The sequence below is a fragment of the Leucoraja erinacea genome, chromosome 29 (genome assembly GCF_028641065.1).
Source record: "Leucoraja erinacea ecotype New England chromosome 29, Leri_hhj_1, whole genome shotgun sequence".
NCBI lineage: Eukaryota > Metazoa > Chordata > Chondrichthyes > Rajiformes > Rajidae > Leucoraja > Leucoraja erinaceus.
Window position 1 is genome coordinate 6403598 of NC_073405.1, and position 22218 is coordinate 6425815.

A 22218-nucleotide genomic window follows, 5' to 3' on the forward strand; every position below is an offset into this window, starting at 1 on the left:
GAAGGGATTTAGCTGGGGGCTAAATGTAACGCGTCTACATTGGATAGTTTTTTATTTTTTGCCATTTTCCGCTTATCTTTTTGGAGAAACTGTTTTACATTGACTTACATTTACATTACATTTCTGCCCCCCACGTCGCACACAATGCTTACATGTATACTTGACCCGGGGTGGGGGGGGGGGGGGGGGGGGCACACAGCCAGTGGTGGGATTAGGGTGAGCACCTCCTTCATTCTGATCTGAGACCAACCTCACCCCTCCACCATTAACTTTTCTACGATGATGATCTGGGCGGCGTAAAAAAATGGTTGCAGCAGGGGAAGAAAAGGGGGTGAAGTTGGTGACTGTCCCTGCCCCCTGTTGACCCCCCACCAGACTAATAAAAGTTTGAGATTCAAGAAGGAGGAGAGGTTGGGGGAAGGGTTTTTTTTAATGCCTTAACATGCAGAACTGAGAGATTCTCCCAGCTCGCCGTGACAGGTACAGAAATCTGGCGTGTGATCCTTTGTCACATAACATGCAGTCTCTCGCTCCAGTAAAGATATCGGCGCATGGTTTGTCCAAGGCTTAGGGGGTGAGGGTTGGAGCTGGGATAAATAAGCCCGAGCAACGGCAACCGAAGGCTCCCTTCCTTCTGGGTTTGAGTTGCAAGCGTGAGGTTGTACTGGGCCGTGGCTTCACCTCCTGGCAGCGGGGAGCATTGTGCAACCGTGCACAGACTGACCTCAAATGTGGGGTAGTGGCTCTGACCTGGACGGGGGGGGGGGCACCTGTAACCAATTCCTGGGAGATTGTGGTTCGAAGTGGGGCAGACTCCCTTTGCTGTTGGAGGCCGGGTGTCCTGAAATAGCTGCTGATGCCTGACGTGGTCAGAGTGCTAGAGGAGGGGGTGTGTGACAAAAGGGGTGGGGACCGAGAGAGTGTTGGTTATAACTCCATGCTGAGTGTGGAGGAACTTTCAGTCCTGGCCCCGTCTCACCTGGTGCGTGAAGGTTCCTCAACCCAACTGTGCCCCCTGCTGGGATTTCGGGCACTGCCCGGTTCAGCGGACGGACGTGTGTGTGTATGTGGTCTGGGTTGGACTGGACACGACTGGCCGTGGGCCGTCCGGGTGCTCCGGCTCAGGGGTGGGTCGCGGCCTGGCCAACGCGTACAAGGGGAGAACTGAGCGAGTGTAGAACTGGTGATACAATGTAGAGCTGGTGGTCTCCATCTCCCACCCCTCTCCCACCTGGCGAGACTGTGCGAGTTTCATGTTTGATTGAACTTTCCTCACTTCAGGAGGCCGGGTTTCGCTTTCCTGAGTCTGAATCGTCGCCCGTCATTTCAGCATTCGGACCTCCACCTTCTCTGGGTGGTCGGGGAGGGAGACCTGCTGATGTGCGGTCCTCTCTTCTCGCTTGCAAGCAGATGCCAACGCTGTTGCTGCTGCTGCTGCTGCTGATCATTGTGTGTGTGAGTTGTGAGTGACTGGACGCACTCCCTGCCCTCGACCTGCAATGTCCGGAGCCACCGCTACTCCCCCCTGACCTCGGCTCACTGTTGCTACATCTATCCGTCCGTCTGTCCGTTTCGCTGGCAGGAGCCAGAAGTGACCCCCCCCCCCCCCCCCCCCGAGTTTGGTTTTGAGCCTTTTTATTTCATTGTTTCTAAATCTAATAAAATAACTTTTCAGGACACGGTGAGTGTTTGTGTCGCTACGAAACCGTTTCTAACCTCCCCTCACCCCCGGGTCTGAAAGCAGCGTGGGCTAGAAGCTGCTTCCATGGTGTAGTCCAATGGTTCCCAACCTTTTTTAGCTCATGGCCCCCTTGGGATCTTTTAATTTTTCTGTGGGCCCCCCCACCCTGACATTATTAGCGAAAAAAAGTACTTCAATATTATAATACCTTCCATAAAAATATTAGTGTCTATTAATTGCACATATATTCTCTTTTATTCTATTCCACACACATCAAAAATATTTCAACTACATGCATTTAAATTTATTAGAACTGACATTTTGGAGGCAACACGGTGGTAGCTCTGTGGCCCCCTTCATTGAACCTGTGGCCCCCTACATCCCAATTTTTTTCTGTGGCCCCCCTGAAATTTGCCATGGGCCATATGGGCCCAGGTTGGGAATCACTGGTGTAGTCCATTGAGGTTGGAGGCACAGGGATCGGCAGATGCTGAATCTTGAGCAAAAACACAAAGCGCTGGAGGAACATCTGTTGAGAGAGCGGACAGGTGACATTTTCGGTCAGGACTCTGTTTCAAGAAGAATGTTTCCCCTGAGGTTACTCTTAAATCTCTTCTCTCAACTTAATCCTCTCTAGTTTTGCAATCCACAATTATGGAGGGGGAAGGGGGTGGGGAGAGACTATGTTCACTTTATCCATAGCTCATTATTTTGTATACTTTAAAAAAAAAACATTCCTAAGTCACCAATACTCCAGAGAAAAAGTATGTATCAGTCTGAAGATGAAACGGTGCCTGTCCATTCCCTCCACAGATGATGCCTGACCTGCTGAGTTCCTCCAGCAAATTGTCTTACTTTCTCAGGGTAATGCATTCTTTCTCTTCTTCCCCCCCCCCCCCCCCCCCCCCCCCCCCCCCCCCCCCCCCCTTCAGTTACTCTCTCGGGCGGATGCTTTTCAATTACACTTCACCACAACTTCCCCAAATGTTGAACAAACTCTGTTGACCAGTTTTGCCTTCCAAACACTGCAATCCCGATTAATTTGCGAAAGAGATTTAAAAAGACAGAGGACGTTCAGAAATATGTATTTGGGTATGGATTGGTGTTAAGATGATTCAATCAGGATCTAGAATTCCTTCTAAATGTTCTACCATTGTAGTGTCGAGTGACTACATTGATATAAGTAAAGGCTAACAGAGGCTAGCGTGTGTATATACAAGTGAAACTGAATCTGCAGAACTGACGTACAAAGATATGCTACATGTAGAGACAGACACAAAGTGTTGGAGAAACTCATCGGGTCAGGCAGCATCTCTGGAGAAAATGGATAGGTGATGTCTCATGTCGAAATGGGTCCCGACCCAAAACATCACCTATCCATTTTCTCCACTGATGCTGCCTGACCGGCTGAGTTACTCCAGCATTGTGCCTATTTTTGGTATGAACCAACATCTGCAGTTTCTTCTTTACTACAAGCTGCATCTATAGTTTGATTGGACCGCAGTCAACAGTGCTAGGCAACACACAAAGATATTCTGACCCTGGAGGATGCGTCGTGTAGATTTATTGGAATGGTATTTGGACTGGTAAGAATTGGGTGATTACTATGCAAGGAATGAGTTTGAATCGCTGGATTTAGATGTTTAAAGGGGAACTAACAGTTCCGCTATGTGTAGGAAGGAACTGCAGATGCTGGTTTAAACTGAAGATATAGACACAAAATGCTGGAGTAACTCAGCGGGACAGGCAGCATCTCCGGAGAGAAGGAACGGGTGACGTTTCGGGTCGAGATCCTTCGGTCTGAGATGCTGCCTGTCCCGCTGAGTTACACCAGCATTTTGTGTCGATTAACAGCACTGCTGTTTCTGCTGGTCGGGAAAGCCAAGAATAAGGAGTAAAGACAGATCTTCGGTGTTTTGAGAAAAAAACTTGAATTAATATGGTGCCTTTAATGTCGCAATGTCTAGCTGTCTTTCAAAGTCAATTACAGTTATTTTTAAGTAGAAAAAAAATTGCACGTGCTGGTTAATATATAAACTCAGCAGGTTAGACAACATCCCTGGAGAACCTGGATAGGTGACGTTTTGGGTCGAAATCTTTTTTCAGAATATTTCAAAAAGTAGAAACTGCTGCACAGACATGTAGAAGGTAGAAATCTATCTGCCAAAAAAAATTCATTTGATTCATTTTAAATCTTTGAGTAGGATTGATGGGGGCAGAGGTGTAGAGTAAGTGGAAACTGTAATTCCCCAATGGAATTCTCTCTAGCTGCCGGTGTTTCACAAAGTGTGGCTGCCTTTTGATGTAGGCTGAATGATAAATACTAGCCGTGGGGTACTGGGGCAATTCTGCTGCTTTGCAGTGAAGTGAAATCTTGTATATTTGTGTGAGAGAAGAGCGAGCCTTCATCTGCCATTGGGGCAGGGCTGGATCTAGATGAAGAGAGGCCCTAAGCTGTTCCACTTGTGAGGCCCCTCCCAATCCCCCTAAGTAAATCCGGCCCTGCGTTCAGATTCAGATTCAGATTCAATTTTAATTGTCATTGTCAGTGTACAGTACAGAGACAACGAAATGCATTTAGCATCTCCCTTGAAGAGCGACATAGCAAACGACGAGCGACATAGCAAACGATGCGTTGGGGTCTTGTTTAAAATCCTGGGAGAAGAAGCCATTGTAGCTTCCCCAGGGAGTGAGACTGGAATGTGAGCTGATTCAGGAGCAAAGGATGACGGACGAGGAGAACCTGGGCACAGGTGGCAGGGGATGCATGACATTCCACTGGACAAATCATAAGCTTCCACCTATATGCATCAATCTATCTCAAAGGTTTAAAATGAATCAATAGCTTTTTGCAGAAAGCTTCCTAGCTTGAACTGTGTGTGTCTGTGTAGTAGTTTCTACTTAAAAATAAACTTAATTGCTGACCACTGCTGGCTGGGGCCAGAGTTACAAGTGATTTAACAGCCAGAGCAAGCTGATGGGAGTGGGACTCGGTGACTCCAGTTGGCCTGCCATTGGGTGGTGCGGCGGTAGAATTGCTGCCTTACAGCGCCAGAGACCCGGGTTCGATTCTGCCCCTTGGACGCTGTCTGTACAGAGTTTATACGTTCTCCCCGTGACCGTGTGCGTTGCCTCCCATGCTCCAAAGATGTGTGGACTTGTAGGTTTCCATTAAATGCTTCGCCAATGTATAGGGTGCGAAACTGGGACAACATCGTTGGTCGGCATGGACTCAGTGGGCCGGAGGTGGCCTTGTTTCCACGCTGCATCTCTACCTCTCTAAACTAAATCTATGCTTTATCTGCGTGGGACTGAAATAAAGCACGAAATCTCGACACAGAAGGGCGTGAATATTTGGATTTCTGTGCCCAGACGCTTTGATGCCTAATCTGTTCAGGGTGGAGTGGATCAATAGTGTTTCCTGACAAAAGGGAACGATAAAATCCTTACCTGCAGCAGCAGCACAACAGGCTTGTAAACACAAAACACAGAGACAAAAAAAATAATGATAAGGATAACACTGGTGCAATAAGAAAATCCATTGTGGCGGTTATTGTTGTATGGAGTTCAAGAGCCAGACGATTTGTCGGCTAGATGCAGGAAAAATGTTCCCAATGTTGGGCAAGTCCAGAACCAGGGGCCACAGTCTTAGAATAAACTGAGGTCATTTAAGACTGAGGTGAGAAAAACGTTTTCACCCAGAGAGTTGTGACTTTATGGAATTCCCTGCCACAGAGGGCAGTGGAGGCCAAGTTACTGGATGGATTTAAGAGAGAGTTAGATAGAGCTCTAGGGGCTAGTGGAGTCAAGGGATATGGGGAGAAGGCAGGCACGGGTTATTGATAGAGGACGATCAGCCATGATCACAGTGCTGGCTCGAAGGGCCAAATGGCCTTCTCCTGCACTTATTTTCTATGTTTCTATAATGCTATTCTTGAAGCTTGTTCAGGCTCTTGCAGCTTCTTCCCGGCGATAGGAGTGAAATGAGAGGTGGTGTGGGTCCTTGATGCCTTTTTTGAGGCATCCCTTGGATGGATGGGGATGGGGCGGGACATGTGCTGATGGGACATGACCTTACTCCACAGTGGGATAGGCGAGCCCTGCTTCTAAGATAGACAAAAGTGCTGGAGAAACCCAGCGGGTGCAGCAGCACCTAAGGAGCGAAGGAAATAGGCAACGTTTCATCTCGAAACGTTGCCTATTTCCTTCGCTCCATAGATGCTGCCTCACCCGCTGAGTTTCTCCAGCACTTTTGTCTACCTTCGATTTTCCAGCATCTGCAGTTCCTTCTTAAAGACAGAGCCCCTGCTTCTAGTTCCGAGATGCAGCAGAGAGAGGGGGGTCAGTGCAGAGGGCCCCAGCCCCGGTGGTTGTGTACAAAGATACTAGAGGAGCCTCTAGTATCTTTGGGTGTGTGTGGGGGTGTGTGTGTGTGGGGGTGTGTGTGAATGAATCTTTTAGGTTTAGGAGATTGAGAGGGGATCTTATAGAAACTTACAAAATTCTTAAGGGGTTGGACAGGCTAGATGCAGGAAGATTGTTCCCGATGTTGGGGAAGTCCAGGACAAGGGGTCATAGTTTAAGGATAAGGGGGAAATCCTTTAAAACCGAGATGAGAAGAACTTTTTTCACACAGAGAGTGGTGAATCTGTGGAATTCTCTGCCACAGAAGGTAGTTGAGGCCAGTTCATTGGCTATATTTAAGAGGGAGTTAGATGTGGCCCTTGTGGCTAAAGGGATCAGGGGGTATGGAGAGAAGGCAGGTACAGGATACTGAGTTGGATGATCAGCCATGATCATATTGAATGGCGGTGCAGGCTCGAAGGGCCGAATGGCCTCTACTCCTGCACCTATTTTCTACGTTTCTATGTTTGGTTGTGCCGGCTCAACTCTGTGGCCCTCAAGCCACAGTCTCCGGAACCCTCGGCGGCGGCGACCTGTCAGCCGCCGCCCGGACCCCGGTCCGCTGGGCACCGGCCACTGCCGCCCTCCGATTGGCTGGCGGCAGGCCGGGCCCGCGGAAGGGTTAGGCGGTGGGACTGGGACCGGAAGCGGGGCGCCGCCGGGGCCGAGGAGCCGGAACCGAGAGACGGAGCGTGGGTTCCCCGGCCGGAGGGAGCGGCGGCGGCGGCGGCGGCGGGTGAGACCGGGCCCGGGGGGAGAGAGCGGGGCCGGGGCGGTGTGTGTGGGAGGGAGTGGGAGTAACACCGTCGTCTCCCCGCACGAACACCTCCCGACCCGGGCCGAGCCGAGCCGACTGCCCTCACTCTCCCCTCCATCGGCCCCGCTCTCTCTCCGCTCACGCCAATCTTCCCCTCCCCTCGACGCTCGTCTTCCCCCCCCCTCCAGTCTCCTCCGTCCCCTCCTCCCCTCCAGTCTCCCCCGTTTGACGCTCTCCACCCCATCTGATCCATACATCTCCCCTCTCTCCACTTTACCCCAATCTTTTTCCACTTAGACCACAATCTCTCTCCCCTTCACCCCAATCTCCCCCTATCTCTCCCCTTCACCCCAATCTCTCTCCCTATCTCTCCACTTCACCCCAATCTCTCCCTATCTCCACTTCACCCCAATCTCTCCCTATCTCTCCACTTCACCCCAATCTCTCCTTATCTCCACTTCACCCCAATCTCTCCCTATCTCTCCACTTCACCCCAATCTCTCCTCATCTCCACTTCACCCCCACCTCTCCCTTTCTCCCCCCTTCACCCCACTCTCTCCCTATCTCCCCTTCACCCCAATCTCCCCCTATCTCTGCACTTCACCCCAATCTCTCTCCACTTAGACCCCAATCTCTCTCCCTTTCTGCACTTTACCCCAATCTCTCTCCGTTTCACCCCAATCTCTCTCCCTTTCTGCACTTTACCCCAATCTCTCTCCGTTTCACCCCAATCTCTCCCCCTCCCTCCACTTCACCCCAAACCCCCCCCATCCCATCGACCACAGTCACTCCCCTTTCCCGTGGTGTTTAAGAAGGAACTGCAGATGCTGGAAAATCGAAGGTAGACAAAAGTGCTGGAGAAACTCAGCGGGTGCAGCAGCATCTAAGGAGCAAAGGAAATATTTCCTTAGATGCTGCTGCACCCGCTGAGTTTCTCCAGCACTTTTGTCTACCTCCCCTTTCCAGTGGTCCCCAATCTCTCTCCCCCCCTCCCCGTGGACCGCCATCTCTCCCCTTCTCATGGACCCCAATCTCTCTCTCTCTCTCTCTCTCTCCCCCCACCCCAGCCACTGACTATTCAATCTCCCTCTGGTTAACCAAAATCTCTCACCCTCCCAGTCGACTCTAATCTCTCCCCTTTCCAATGAACAACGATATATCTCGCTCCCATCCCACCCGCTGACCCTGATCTCTCTCTTCGCCGTCAGCCCCAGTCTCTCCCCTCCTTGTCGATCGAGTCTTTGCCTCTCCGCCCGAACCTAGTTTCTGCCCGTCCATGCCAATATTTAGTTTATTAATATCACATGTACCGAGGAATCGTGCAAAGCCTTTGTTTGCATGGTAACCAGTCAAAGAAAGGGTTGTATGTGAATACAATCGAGCATCCACAGAGCGCAGATAAAAGATACGACATTTAGTTCAAGATATAACGTTGAAGTCCATTCGATGTTACATCTTCAATGTTCGTTCAAAGATAGTTCAAAGGTAGATGGGAAATCAGGTCCACACACTAGCAATGCGTTGCCCACTACACCTTCCCACCCTGATCTCTGACCACGCCATGTTGACCAAACTCTCTCCCCATCTGATGCCATCTCCCAATCTTCTTGCCCACCTTCTGCGATCTGAATATTCTTTTCCACTGAGCCATCTCTTCCCTCCCTCAGCCTCACTTCCCTTTTCTCTCTCTCCCTACTCCTTGGTTTAAAAACCTCTCGGTTCTGACTTGGTTTCATGACTTGCTCATTCTCTTGTGCAAATCTGCAAATGTAATGGTCGGTTCTGAGAATCATATTCTCGGTAGCACATGCTGACTAAATCAGGAACGGCATGCCATGTGAGCTGCTGTCATTTAAGCAGCCTGTCATTGATCCGAGAGCAATTGTTTAATTGATCGTTTTCAGCCAGGAGCGCTGATGTGGAATCTCTGGAATTGATTTTTTTTGTGCCCCGTCTAAAAGTTTTAGTGGTTGAACTGGATTAAGAGAACTTCTTGCAGTTCTGATTCTGAATATTAGTGTATCAGCTCTAATTTCTGCTGTAGTCCATACTCACCAATTGCTGAGAATGAAATGAACAATGTAGAAGGTAGACAAAATGCTGGAGAAACTCAGCGGGTGAGGCAGCATCTATAGATGCTGCCTCACCCACTGAGTTTCTCCAGCATTTTGTCTACCTTTGATTTTCCAGTTCCTTCTTAAACAGTGGTATGAGTATGAGACTCGATGTATATATATATTCAAGATATAACACACAAGATGCTGGAGTAACTCTGGAGAAAATAGGTAGGTGACACTTCAGGTTGGGACACTTCTTCAGAATCCTGACACGAAACCCTTTTTCTTCAGAGATGTTGCCTGACCCACTGAGTTACTCCAGCACTTTGTGTCTAGCTTTGGCATAAACCAACATTCTGCAGTTCTTTGTTCCTGTTTGCTTGGAAGAATGCTATTTTAATCCAAATCCAAAGAAACTTGTTTGACTGTTGTAGATTGTCTGCAGACCGCTTAAGGTCTTGTTAATGTTCATCGTGATGTTCTGCTGGGTGATACCTGCGTTGTGACTGGGTGGCTAAACTTTGCACTGTTGGTTATCGCTGAAAGAATAAGCGTAGCACATCATTGTAGGCACAACAGCTACAATCGGTAATGAGATGCAGTTTTATTAAGATAGATGTAAATTGCTGTAGCATCTCAGCGAGTCAGGCAGCATCTCTGGAGAAAAGGAATCGGTGATGTTTCTGGTTGAAATCCTTCCTGAAATGTCACCCAACCTTTATTCTCCCGAGATACTGCCTGACCCGCTCAGTTACTCCAGCACTTTATGTCTATCTTTGGTATAAGCCAGGATCTGCAGTTCCTTCCTGCACATGCGGTTTTATTAATATACCTGAAAATGAGTTTAGCAATGAAGGATTTTAGTGATAGTCATAGTGAAAGTCGTGCAACATGGAAACAGGCCCTTTGGCCCAACTTGCCCATGCTGACCACGATACCCCATTATGTGATGATAGTGACCATTTCTCCTGATTTATGATCGATTGATTGAAAGATGCAGCATGGAAACAGGCCGACCCAGTCCGCACTGACTAGGGGCAGACTAGGGGCAATCTGCAGAGGCCAATTAACCTGCAAACCCACATGATTTTGGGATGTGGGAGGAACACTGTAGGGGTCACAGGGAGAATGTGGAAACTCCACACAGACAAGTCACGATTGAACTCGGGTCTCTAGAGCTGCGAAGCAGCAGCTGTACCAGCCGCACCACTGTTCACCGAATGTTATAGAAAAATGACACTGAACTATACACAGAGTCATACAGCACGGAAACAGGCCCTTCTCCCCACCTTGCCCAAGCTGATGGCGATGCCCCATCTACACAAGTCCCACCCGCCCATGTTTGGCACATATCCTTCTAAACCTTTACTATCCATGTACTTGTCCAAATGTCTATTGAATGTTGTTGTAGTACCTACCTCAACTACCTCCTCTGGCAGCTTGTTCCATATACCCACTACCCTCTGTGTGGAAGAACTTGTCCATTAGGTTCCTATTAAATTTTCCTCTCTCACCGTAAACCCATGTCCTCTGGTTCTTAATACTCCAGGTAACAGACTATGTGGGTCTAGCCTGTCTACACCCCGACTGAGAGAAGGCTCCTGATTGGGATTGGAGCTTTAATTAGTTTAGTTTAGATTATTGTCACGTGTACTGAGGTACAGTGAAAACCTTTTTGTTGCGTGCTCTCCAGTCACTGGAAAGACTTTACACGATTACAAATTGCCATCCCACAGTGTACAGATACAGGGTAAAGGGAAGAAAGCTTTGTGCAAGTTAAAGTCCGATTAAAGATAGTCCGAGGGACTCCAATAAGGTAGATGGTAGCTCAAGACTGCTCTATAGTTGGTGATAGGATGGTTCAGTCGCCTGATAACTGTACCTCTTGTCTGATGGGAGAGGGAAGAAGAGGGGCGATTATGCTGGTGACCTTGCCGAGGCAGCGTGACGTGTAGATGGGGTCAATGGAAAGAAGGTTGGTTTGTGTGATGGTCTGGGCTGCGTCCACAATTCTCTGCAATTTCTTGCGGTCTTCGATAGAGTTGTTCCCAAACCATGCTGTGATGCATCCTGATAAAATGCTTTTCACGGCGCATCTGTAGAGGTTGGTGAGTGTTGTTGGGGGCATGCCGAACGTCCAAAGCCTTCTAAGGATGTAGAGGCGTTGGTGTGCTTGACCATTGTTTCTCTATGGCTAGTCCAGGACAAGTTGTTTGTGACATTTACTCCTTGGAACTTGAACCTTTCAACCATCTTTGCTTTGGCGCATCCTAAAGTCGATCACTATCTTCCTTGCTGACATTGAGAGAAAGGCTTAAGAAGGAACTGCAGATGCTGGAACAACCAAAGGTAGACCAAAATGCTGGCGAAACTCAGCGGGTGAGGCAGCATCTATGGAGTGAAGGAAAAAGGCGACGTTTCTAGTCGAGACGACCCGAAACGTCACCTTTTTTCCTTCGTTCCATAGATCCTGCCTCATCCGCTGAATTTCTCCAGCATTTTTGTCTACCTTTGAGAGAAAGGCTGTTGTTTTGCCACCAAGTTATGAGGTTTTCAGTCTCCTTCCTGTACTCCGTCTCGTCATTATTTGATATCCGATTGGACTTGTACTTGGCTGCGCAGTCATGGGTGCATGAGGAGTAAAGACGTGGGCTGGGAACACATTCTTGCAGAACACCAGTGTTGAGGATTGTTGTCGAGGATTGATTTGTCCCCAATCTACACTGGTTGTGGTCTGTTGGACAGGAAACCGAGGTTTGGTTCCTTAGTCAGATCTGAGTGAAATGAATGTCTGAGCTGCTTAAACGACTGCGGGGAAACACAAGCACATCAATAATTAAAAATGCGATACGGCTTTCAAGTCCCCAGTCGTTTTACACACGTGCTGATGTAACTGGCGGAGGCGTCACACTGTGACTGAGCCACCAGCTACAGTGGCAAACTTTAAAATGTGGTCAATGTGATTTGTATGAAGATTGTTCCACAAATATATTTTGACTGTGGAGTAATCCTGAGGTTCGCTAATGGGAGCTGAGTGAGGGAAGTGTGAAGTGGTGCCCAAAGATCCTACAGCTACTTGTACAAAGATCCTTAAGGGGTTGGACAGGCTAGATGCAGGAAGATTGTTCCCGATGTTGGGGAAGTCCAGAACAAGGGGTCACAGTTTAAGGATAAGGGGGAAATCTTTTAGGTCCGAGATGAGAAAAACATTTTTCACACAGAGAGTGGTGAATCTGTGGAATTCTCTGCCACAGAAGGTAGTTGAGGCCGCAGTTCATTGGCTATATTTAAGAGGGAGTTAGATGTGGCCCTTGTGGGTAAAGTGATCAGGGGATATGGAGAAAAGGCAGGTACAGGATACTGGAGAACATGGATAGGCGATGTTTTGGGTGGGGTCCGGGGAGAGATGCTGCCTGGCCTGCTGAGTTACTCCAGCACTCTGTGTGTAAGCCAGAGTTCCTCCAGCACTCTTTGGTGTAAGCCAGCAGTTCTTCGAAGATTGGACACAAAAAATGCTGGAGTAACTGAGCGTCCCGCTCAGTTACTCCAGCATTTTTTGCGTCCAATCTTCGATTGTGTCCCAAGGCATCGTGACAAGGCAATGTTTCCCCATCGAGAAAAACATTTTTTACACAGAGAGTGGTGAATCTCTGGAATTCTCTGCCTCAGAATGTAGTTGAAGCCAGTTCATTGGCTATATTTAAGAGGGAGTTAGATGTGGCTCTTGTGGCTAAAGGGATCAGGGGGGCATGGAGAGAAGGCAGGTACAGGTTACTGAGTCGGATGATCAGCCATGATCATATTGAATGGCGGTGCAGGCTCGAAGGGCCGAATGGCCTACTCCTGCGCCTATTTTCTATGTTTCTATGCGCCCCTTGGATGGGCTCCGTTGGAAGCTCACTGCACAATTACCACTTCTGGAAAGTAATGGGAGAATTAATTGAACTATTCAAACACACACAAAAGGACACAAAGTGCTGGGGGAACTCAATGGGTCGGGCAACATCTCTGGGGAACATGGTTCGGTGACGCTTCAGGGCGGGGCCCATCCTCAGACTGATTGCAGGTGGAGGGGGGGGGGGGGACTTGTTAGAGGTTACCTAAATTTGGAGAATTCAATATTCATACCATTCCATTGTAAGCTACCCAAGTGGAATGAACATTGAATTCTCCAATTTTGGGCAACCTCCAACAACCCCCACCACCTCCACCACATTCTTGCCCCCCCCCCCCGCCCCTACCTGGTCTCCCACCCTTTTACCCCCTTTCCCCATCTCCTATATTCCTTCCTCTGGCTTCACAATTTACAATTCTTCAACCAGTCTTTCTCACACCATCTGCTTTTATCTCGCTATCAATAACCCCCTCGTCTGTGTCCATTTATTACCTGCTATGCTTTGCCCAGCCTCTCCTGATCCCAGTTTTCTTCCCTCCTCCCCCACAATCAGTCAGATCCCAAGCCAAAATATCACTGATCCACGTTCTTCTGAGATGCTGCCTAACCTGCTGAGTTACTCCGTTTTTTATTTTTTGAAACCAACATCTGCAGTTCCTTATTCCTACGTGTGTATACAAACATGGCTACTTGTGTTGATATGTAGTTAAAGGGACTGTGGTGAAGTGTTGGGGTTGCAATGGGACAATAGATTGTTGGGATCTGAATGACTGGTAGAGTGTAGCAACTGTTCTAGTAAGTCAGTAGGGAACTTGCCAAGTGGTCTCGGGGTGGCATCAGGCAAGTTGCAATGCTGTAGAGTGCTCCCTGCAGCTATTCCAGAACTACTGAACTTCAGTTTGGAATATAAGAGGAAGTTATGATCCAGTTGTGCAGTGGCTCGGACAAACGCCTGGAGCCAGCAAGGAGTCAGGGCGGCACAGTGGTGCAACAGTAAAGTTGCTGCCTCACAGCATCGGAGACCCGGGTTCTATCCTGACTCTGGGTGCTGTCTATGCGTTTGTACATTCCCCCCGTGACCGCATGGATTTTCTCCCACATTTGTCTTCTGTAAATTGTGAGTTGTCTCTAGTGTGTAGGATGATGCTAGTGCATGGGGTGATCGCTGGTGGGCGCTGGCGGACTCAGTGGGCCGAAGGGCCTGTTTCCACGCTGTATCTCTCCTTCTTTTGTGTGGCGTGCACAGCCTAAAGTTGTTGGACAACTTGTTCTATTTGATCTTCCGTTTGTGCACGTCTAGTAGATTGCATTAGTCCAAACAGGGCGGACCACGTGAAGGTTGCAATCTTCCACCCCGCTGTATCTCTAAAGTAAAAGTATTGTACTATCGTAAAGAGTGTGTTGTTTCTGATTCTAACAGAAAGCACCATCTTGCACAAACCCTCTTGTGATGCCTTCTTGTCTGTACCCACATCAGTGTTTAAATTAATCGTCCATCCCAATTTGTTGTCATCTTCAATTTTAAGCCCCACTTCTGACTTCCAAGGTTCGTCCCCTTAATAAATTGTGCAGAGGAGTCGCCTCTTTGGAATTCTGTTTCATTCCTTTTGTTTCCCTCTCTCAAACCACCTTGAGCGTTGTATGTTTATTTATACCTTTTGAAGCTTGCTATCCATTCAGCAACATGTCCCATGACTCCCCTTGTTCTATTTTGGATGTTATACATTATACATTATTGAAGGCCATTTGTGTAAGAATCCAGTGAGATTAACCTTCCCTTTTGGAATCCACTTTGCCCTTGTTTTCAGCTAATCTCCAGTTATATTTGTATCTCATAGAATTGGACCACCAAGTGCCCTAGAAAAATTGAAGACCTGGTTTAGGTCATTGGAGTGATGGTGTTCCACTTGGACCAACTTGCATTCTCTCTTTCTCCGTTCTGAAGAAGGGTCTTTGACCCAAAACGTTAACTGTTTTTTTCTTTCTACAGATGCTGCCTGGCTGTCTGTGCTTTCTCAGCATTTCTGTTTTTAAGCCACTGGAGCCTGTGTGGTGTGGGGTGGTCCATCGTGCTTTCATCTTGACCATCCAAGGGTTTTGACTCGATGGTGATGGAATGGTTTGGAGGAAATGCTGTCCACAAAGCACTCATGATTTGATCAAAACTTATAGGCGGTGCACACATTGTTGCAGTAACATCTCAGTGTTGTCTAAAAGCAATACGCCTTCAAATAAAGAGATAGATATAACCTCATCCATCTGGCAATATTCTGGCATTAATCTCCTTGCAGAATGTTTGTCAATGTCGAATTTCAGTTCATGAAAAAGATCCTCATCCACCATGAAAACAATGTCTCTCTCCTAAACCTCTTGATAGCCAAGGATCCCTTTACCTGTCATAACTTGGGTACCCATGGCTGGGGGGGGGGGGGGGGGGGGGGGGGGGGGGGGGGGGGGGGGTTTGCTGATGCAGGGACCAAGGCTAGAGAATGCGTTGGGATTTCATGCCGGCTCCTTATTGCTTATGGAGAATTCTTGCTCTCTGCCGAGGACAAATGCAATCTTTGCCTTCATTTTGGGAGGACTGGAATATAAAAGCAAGGATGTTATGCTGTGGATTTATAAGACGCTGGTCAGACTACTTTCGGAATATTGTTTGGGCTTCGTATCTGAGGAATGACCCTGCTGACATATGAGAGGATCCGGAGGATGATTAACATATGATGAACGTTTGATGGTTTTGAGCCTGTACTCGCTGGAGTTTAGAAGGATGAGGGATCTCATTGAAACTAACTGAATATTGACTGTTCTAGATGGAGTGGATGTGGGGAGGATGTTTCCACTGGTCTAGGGCCAGAGGGTACAGCCCTCGGAATAAAAGGACGTACCTTTAGAAGGGAGATGATAATTTCTATAGCCAGAGGGTGATGAATCTGTGGAATTCATTTCCACAGACGGAGATGGAGACCAAGTTGTTGTTTTTTTTTAAAGTGGAGATTGATAAGTTCTTAATTAGTAGGGGTGTCAAATGTAACGCGGAGAAGGCTGGAGAATTAGTTTGAGAGGGAAAAATAGATCAGCCATGATCAAATGGCGCAGCAGAGACGATGGGCCGAATGGCCTAATTCTGCTCCTATGTCTCGTGATCTCTACAGCATCAGACATACCACCTGCCCTGGAAGAAGTGTAAAGTGGGTGGGATTCTGAGCCAATAGCGAGGTGTGTATCAACGCAACAGGACCTTAGCATGAGATGAGAAAACAGTGCTGAACTTGCCTATGAAATTGTCACAGGATTAAAAATAAGCAGCAACGTAAGAAATGTTGCCAGTATTAGTTCTATCTGGAGATCACTTTGAGTTATAAAATACAGGTTATGCTGGTTTGTCTCTACCATGCTAGACAGCCGTGCTGACTACAGTACAGGTGGGCATAGTTTAGCTTAGATAGACAGCATGGAAACAGCCTCTTTGGCTCTCAGAGTCTGCACCGACCGGTATCACCCATACACTAGTTCTATCCTACGCACTAGGGGCAATTTACAGAAGCCAATTAACCTACAACCCTGCACGCCTTTGGAGTGTGGGAGGAAACCGGATCAATCACAGGGAGATCGTACAAACTCCGTAAAGACAGTACCCGTAGTCAGGATCGAACCTGGGTCTCTGGAGCTGTAAGGCAGCAACTCTACCACTGTGCCATTAGAAGTGCAGTTATGTCACTTTAATGCTTGGTTGCAGAACTGGCAGGGCTGTGCCCTATAATGACATTGGAGTAAACTACTGGCAGCTACTGATCTACAACATTAGAGCAGAGAACTGGTGGGGTCTGGATCTTTGGCTGGGCATTAATTCCTGTTTTCCGTGCAACACCAACTTGCCCTCACGTTTTCTCTTCTTCAACTCGCTTCTCTAAATCTTGAAACCATTTGTAGATAAATTCACCAAATGAAAAGCCATCACCTTGGGATATCAAACCTTTTCGCCCGCCCAGATATTGGTTGGGTGGCTTGCTGAGCAGTACAACAATCCGTTTTATTATTGATAGGATTTTGTAGTGTCAATTTATCACAAGGTATGGAGCAAAAGCAGTTGTGCTGAGCTGTTGAGAAGCTGGTTTTTTTTTGTTTATGAAGGTTTTACTGAATGTTTAAGAAAGAACTACAGATGCTAGTTAAATGCTAGTTAAATCAAAGGTGGACACAAAATGCTGGTGTACCTCAGCGGGTGAGGCAGCATCGATGGAGAGAAGGAATTGGCGACAATTCGGGGCGAGACCCTTCTTCAGGCTGATGCCAGGGATGGGGGAAACGTCGCCAATTCCTTCGCTCCATAGATGCTGCATCACCCGCTGAGTTACTACAGCATTTTGTGTCTACCTTCAAGGGACTAAGTAATGTCTCTCAGCCCCTGCAATGTATTCTGGAAGCCAATTTGTTCTCTCAATTTGTAATACTATTTCAGCAAATTTCCAAAGCACGATTTACTTCAGTGCGGACTGAAGTGCTTATTTTAGGTCAGTTTGGTTCAGAAACCCACTGAGTCCGCACTGACCAACAATCACCCACACGCTAGTTCGATCCTGAACACCAGTGTTCTATCCACGCAGTAGGGGGAAATTTACAGAAGCCAATTAACCTACAAACCGGCACGTCTTTGGAATGTGGGTGGAAATCGGAGCACCCGGAGAAAACCCACGTGGTCACATGGAGAACGTGCAAACTCCACACAGATGGCACCCAGGGTCAGGATCGAATTCGGGTCTCTGGCGCTGTGAGGCAGCAGCTCCACCACTGTGCCCGCCTACTTTTTAATTTTCTTTTTTCCTATCGTTGTTTTATGTGATCTCCTCCTCAATGCTTTATGTTACTCCATCCCCTGAAGACCCCCTACCCACTTTCATCCTCGTGTTCACCTCACCCCCATCTCCCTCCCCTTCCCCACGCCCACGCCGTTCCTCTGCCCCCCCCCCACCCCCTCACTCTCCAAACTCTGCTCCTCTGAGCCCACTCCGGTCTTCCCTCCCTTCCAATTTCCTGATCCTTGACCCTGCTCACAAACTAACCCCCCCCCCCCCCCCGCATCTCTCATCCTCCAACCCCTACCCCCATCCCCTCACATCTTCCAACCGCCCCCCTTCCTGTCCTCCCAACACGACCCCCTCTCACCTGTATACACCTATCACTTGCCAGACTTTGTCCTACTCCCACCTCCAGCACTTTACTGTGTAATCTCTGTAATAGACACTCCATAATAGTATGGGCCCGAGCTATGCCCGCCTCTATATGGGCATTCACATGGGCCCGAGCTATGCCTGCCTCTATATCCTAGTCTCTGAAGTAGCTTTGAGAACAGAAAGGTCTTAAAAACAGCAATGTGAAGATAGTAGGCTTGCATTTTTAAGAATTATAATTATTTAAAGATACTGCTGATGTTTGGGAAGAAAACTGCGTTCCTTGAAACTTGCCGTGGAATCTTTTGAATCCACTCTTTGGAAGACAGTATCATGACAATGGAAATCTGCTCCGAGTGTCATTGGGAGCACTATCCCAGAAGGTGTGTTCAGGTCTCTGGAGTGGGAATTGAACATGGCCATCTGGCTCAGAGGGAAGAGTATTATTACCCACAGTGGCATAGCAATGTTCTTCCCAGTGGAATAGGGTGATTTCTTCCAACAGGCTGTGGTATAATGTTCCCAGTTCCTCTCCACTTCATCCCTGCTCCCCTACTCAGCTGCCGTTCCTCCCAATCACCCACTCTGAACCAACGGCTCATTTTATGTCCTTTTGCTGCCAGATGCCTGGGGTGACCCAAGGCTTAGACTTGGAACCTCCACCGTCCCAGATACATCGGCGCGGAGGGGAGATCATGGCCAAGATTCAGGCCCATCTTCAGCAGATGAACCATCAAATCCAGGCTCAGACCTTTGCAGTGCAGAAACAGGCACAGCAACAACAGTTCCAGAGGCTCAAGGTAAGAATGATCGGAAGAGTCTGCTGTGCGCGGTTTTGACAGGTTGTATTCCAGCTGTCATATTGTATCCCAAATAGGCCGTTGGATCTAAATATGTTTTTTGAGTCATAGAGCATGGAAACGGGCCCATCTGCCCCACTTGCACACACCTACCAATATGTCCCATCTACGCTAGTCCCACCTGCCTGTGTTTGGCCCACATCCCTCTAAACCTACCCATATACCTGTCTAAATGTTTCTTCAACATTACGATCGTTCCTGCCTCGACTATCTCCTCTGGCAGCTCGTTCAATACACCTTCCACCGTTTAAATCTTTACCCCCTCACCGTAAACCTATGTCCTCTGGTTCTCGATTCCCCATACTCTGGGAAAGAGACTCTGTGCGGCTGCCCAATCTATTCCTCTCATGATTTTATACACCTCCATAAGACCACCCCTCATCAGCCTAAGTTCCAGGGAATATGGTCCCAGCCTGCTTGACCACTCCCTATAGCTCAGGCCCGTGAATCCTGGCAACACCCTCGTCAATCTTTGCACCCTTTTCAGCTTGACAACACCTTTCTTATAACATGCTGCCCCAAACCCTATGTGTGGCCTCACCAATTGCAACATGACCCCCCCCCACCCTCAACTTTTCTACTCAATACTCTGGCAAAGTGCCGAAAGCCTTTTTGACCACCCTTGTGCTACCTGTGCTGCCACTTTCAAGGAGCTATGCATCTGCACTCCAGGGTTCTTCTGCTCTGCAACACCTCGCATTTCTCTGCATTAAATTCCGTTCACTATTCCTCAGCCCACCTGCCCAACTGATCAAGATCCTACCGTTTTGGCACCATTAATCGTACGTCCACCTGGCGACGTGAGAAACTGCTCGGATGTTTCCTGTTCACGAAAAGAAAGCCCAAATTAATTTGGCTAATTACAATCGAGTCATCCTCCCATCGGTCATCAGATGAAAGATATTGTCGACAGCACTGAGGAGCAATACTCACTCGACAATACTGATGACCAGGCACAAAGTGCTGGAATAACTCAGCCAGTCGGGCAGCATCTCTGGAGGATAAAGGATGGATGTGGTTTTGGGCTGGAGCCCTTCTTCAGACTGAAAGTAGACGGGAGGGAACTGGAGGCGGGAAAATGCCAGAACAAATCAAAGTTGACCAAGGAAGGGTGGAGTCCATAATGGTTCATTGTTGGCTGGGGAAGAGGTGGTAATGAAGGGCTACAAGGATGCGATCAGTGGAACTGGAAGGACGACTAGCGGAGGGGGAGTGGGGGGAGGGGGGGGGATGTGAGGGTTACCTAAAACTAGGGAAATCAACGTTCATACCACTGGGTTGAAAGCTGCCCAAGTGAAATATGGGGTGCTGTTACACGGCTCAGTGTAATGTCACCTGTAGCCAGAGACTGCGTGCTGTGTGCTCCAGAATGTGTTCTTCACACCAGTTCACTTCCGGGCATTTGCAAGCTGAGGCTCCTTTAGTTACCATTGTCAGGACTAAGGTAGAGCTTTAACATTTCTGTGCTCAATCAAACACAGAGGAGATGTTGTGTTCCAGACACTTTTAGTTTTTTGTCAGCAATTGTCCTTGCTCATTGTAACTGAAGTTCTAGTAGTGAATCAAACTGGGACCGCACAGAGTCGGAGTAGGTATAAGGACCAAGATGGAACCACATGGCCAGGGCAGCTGCACTGAAGGAGGGAATGGTTGTCCTGCCCTGTAGATAAACATTGATCTACCTGTGTCATTGTTAATTGATGTTGTTATAAATTGACGTGAATATTTCTCTGAAGTAGCCGCGGCCCCTGGGAGAGTCGGTGAGTAATCTGGTGAGCAATGTGCCGTTACTAGCACTGAGTACATAAGGGGAATTTTACTAATTTGTGCAACTGCATTGCTTGCTGTAAGGAACCTTGCAATTACTGTTATAGCAAAAATTTAACAAGGATTGTAATCAATTTCAGTTCTGTTGTCAGAAGCTCCCTGGAGATGATATTTCCTGCGCCCTGTTCCCGTAGGATTTAAAACATTTTCATCAGTGTCGGAGTATATTTAAGTGAAGCAATGGTGCTCACCGCAGTTTATTCATACCTGTGTGAATGTGCTTGCCCACCCACCCTTTTGTACACACATTTGTGCATGCACTTTGGTGTCAGACGTTAGAGATACGGTATGGAGACAGGCCCTTCAGCTCACCAAGTCCATGCCAACCAACGATCACCCCATACACTAGCACTGTCCTACACACCAGGGATATTTTTACAGTTTTTCCCGACCCCAATTAAGCTACAAACCTGCAGGTCTTTGGAGACTGGGAGGAAACCGGAGCACCCGGAGAAAACCCACATGGTCACATTGAGAACATACAAACTATGTACAGAATGCACAGCTGTCAGGATTGAACCTGGGTCTCTGGTGCTGTAATGCAGCAACTCTAACGCTGCGCAACCGTGCCGCCCCTATTCAGTGAAGGTTAGAAGTCTCCCACGTGGCCTGACAGGGTTTAATCCATCTTCTCCTTCAGCACCCGTAGTCAGGATCGAACACGGGTCTCTGGCGCTGTAAGGCGGGGACTCTACCGCTGCGCCACTGTGCTGTCAGACCTGTTTAGAGGTTTTTTTTAAACGTTTTAATAAACTGTTCATTCACGTGACCCTAATGGTAAGAACAGAGCACCTGAATATGTTTTCAAGGCATGGTTGTGATACCTGCAACATCATGCCAGTACACCCTTAGATTACCAACAATAGACAATAGGTGCAGGAGGAGGCCATTCGGCCCTTCGAGCCAGCACCGCCATTCACTGTGATCCTGGCTGATCATCCACAATCAATATCCCGTTCCTGCCTTCTCCCCGTATCCCGTGACTCCTCTATCTAACTCTCTCTTGAAAGCATCTAGAGAATTGGCCTCCTCTGACTTCTGCGGCAGAGAATTCCACAGATTCACAACTCTGAGTAATCTTGTGGGATTATCAATGCAACTGGTCTATAAAAAACAGTTAGAGGGGACACTCTGGACTGTTGTTCTATGACCACCTTGAAAATAGAAAATGTTATAAAAACATTCCTTTGACCAACTCCTTATTTATCGATTTTTTGTGTGTTATTTTTTGAAAATATTCACTTAATGATATCTCTCTGCCTCTCCCAGGAGCAGACTTCTGTATGATTACAATCTGCAGATCAATAATCCACATTAAGTTTTAATATCTAACCAAACCCTGTCCGTGTGTGACCCATATTGACGTAATCTGTCATCGGGAATTGCTTTTCCAATGTCTGTGTCTTACTGCAGTGTGTACGTGTCTTACTGTAATATTTAAAGCTTAGTTTCAACCACTTTATGATGGGATGCATTTTCTAAGTCTGGCATTAGCGGGGGTTTGTATTGGGATAAAATGTTGTGCTTTGTTTTCTACAGAATAGTCCTGTTAATACAACCTCATAC

At 47.8% G+C, this 22218-nt stretch overlaps 1 protein-coding gene across 5 annotated transcripts in view; it reads left to right on the top strand.

Annotated features, from left to right (window-relative positions):
- Positions 1–6707: 6707 nt before the first annotated feature.
- Positions 6708–22218, top strand: part of sin3b (SIN3 transcription regulator family member B) — a 53771-nt gene continuing 38260 nt past the window's right edge. For 2 of the 5 annotated variants that reach the window (XM_055658446.1, XM_055658448.1), the window contains exon 1: positions 18037–18765. In XM_055658446.1, the coding sequence (XP_055514421.1) occupies positions 18571–18765 (195 nt within the window). In that variant the 5' untranslated portion in view covers positions 18037–18570. Of the gene's footprint in view, positions 6822–18036; positions 18766–22218 lie in introns of those variants that run through there. The other 3 variants (XM_055658447.1, XM_055658450.1, XM_055658449.1) reach the window with 2 other exon arrangements.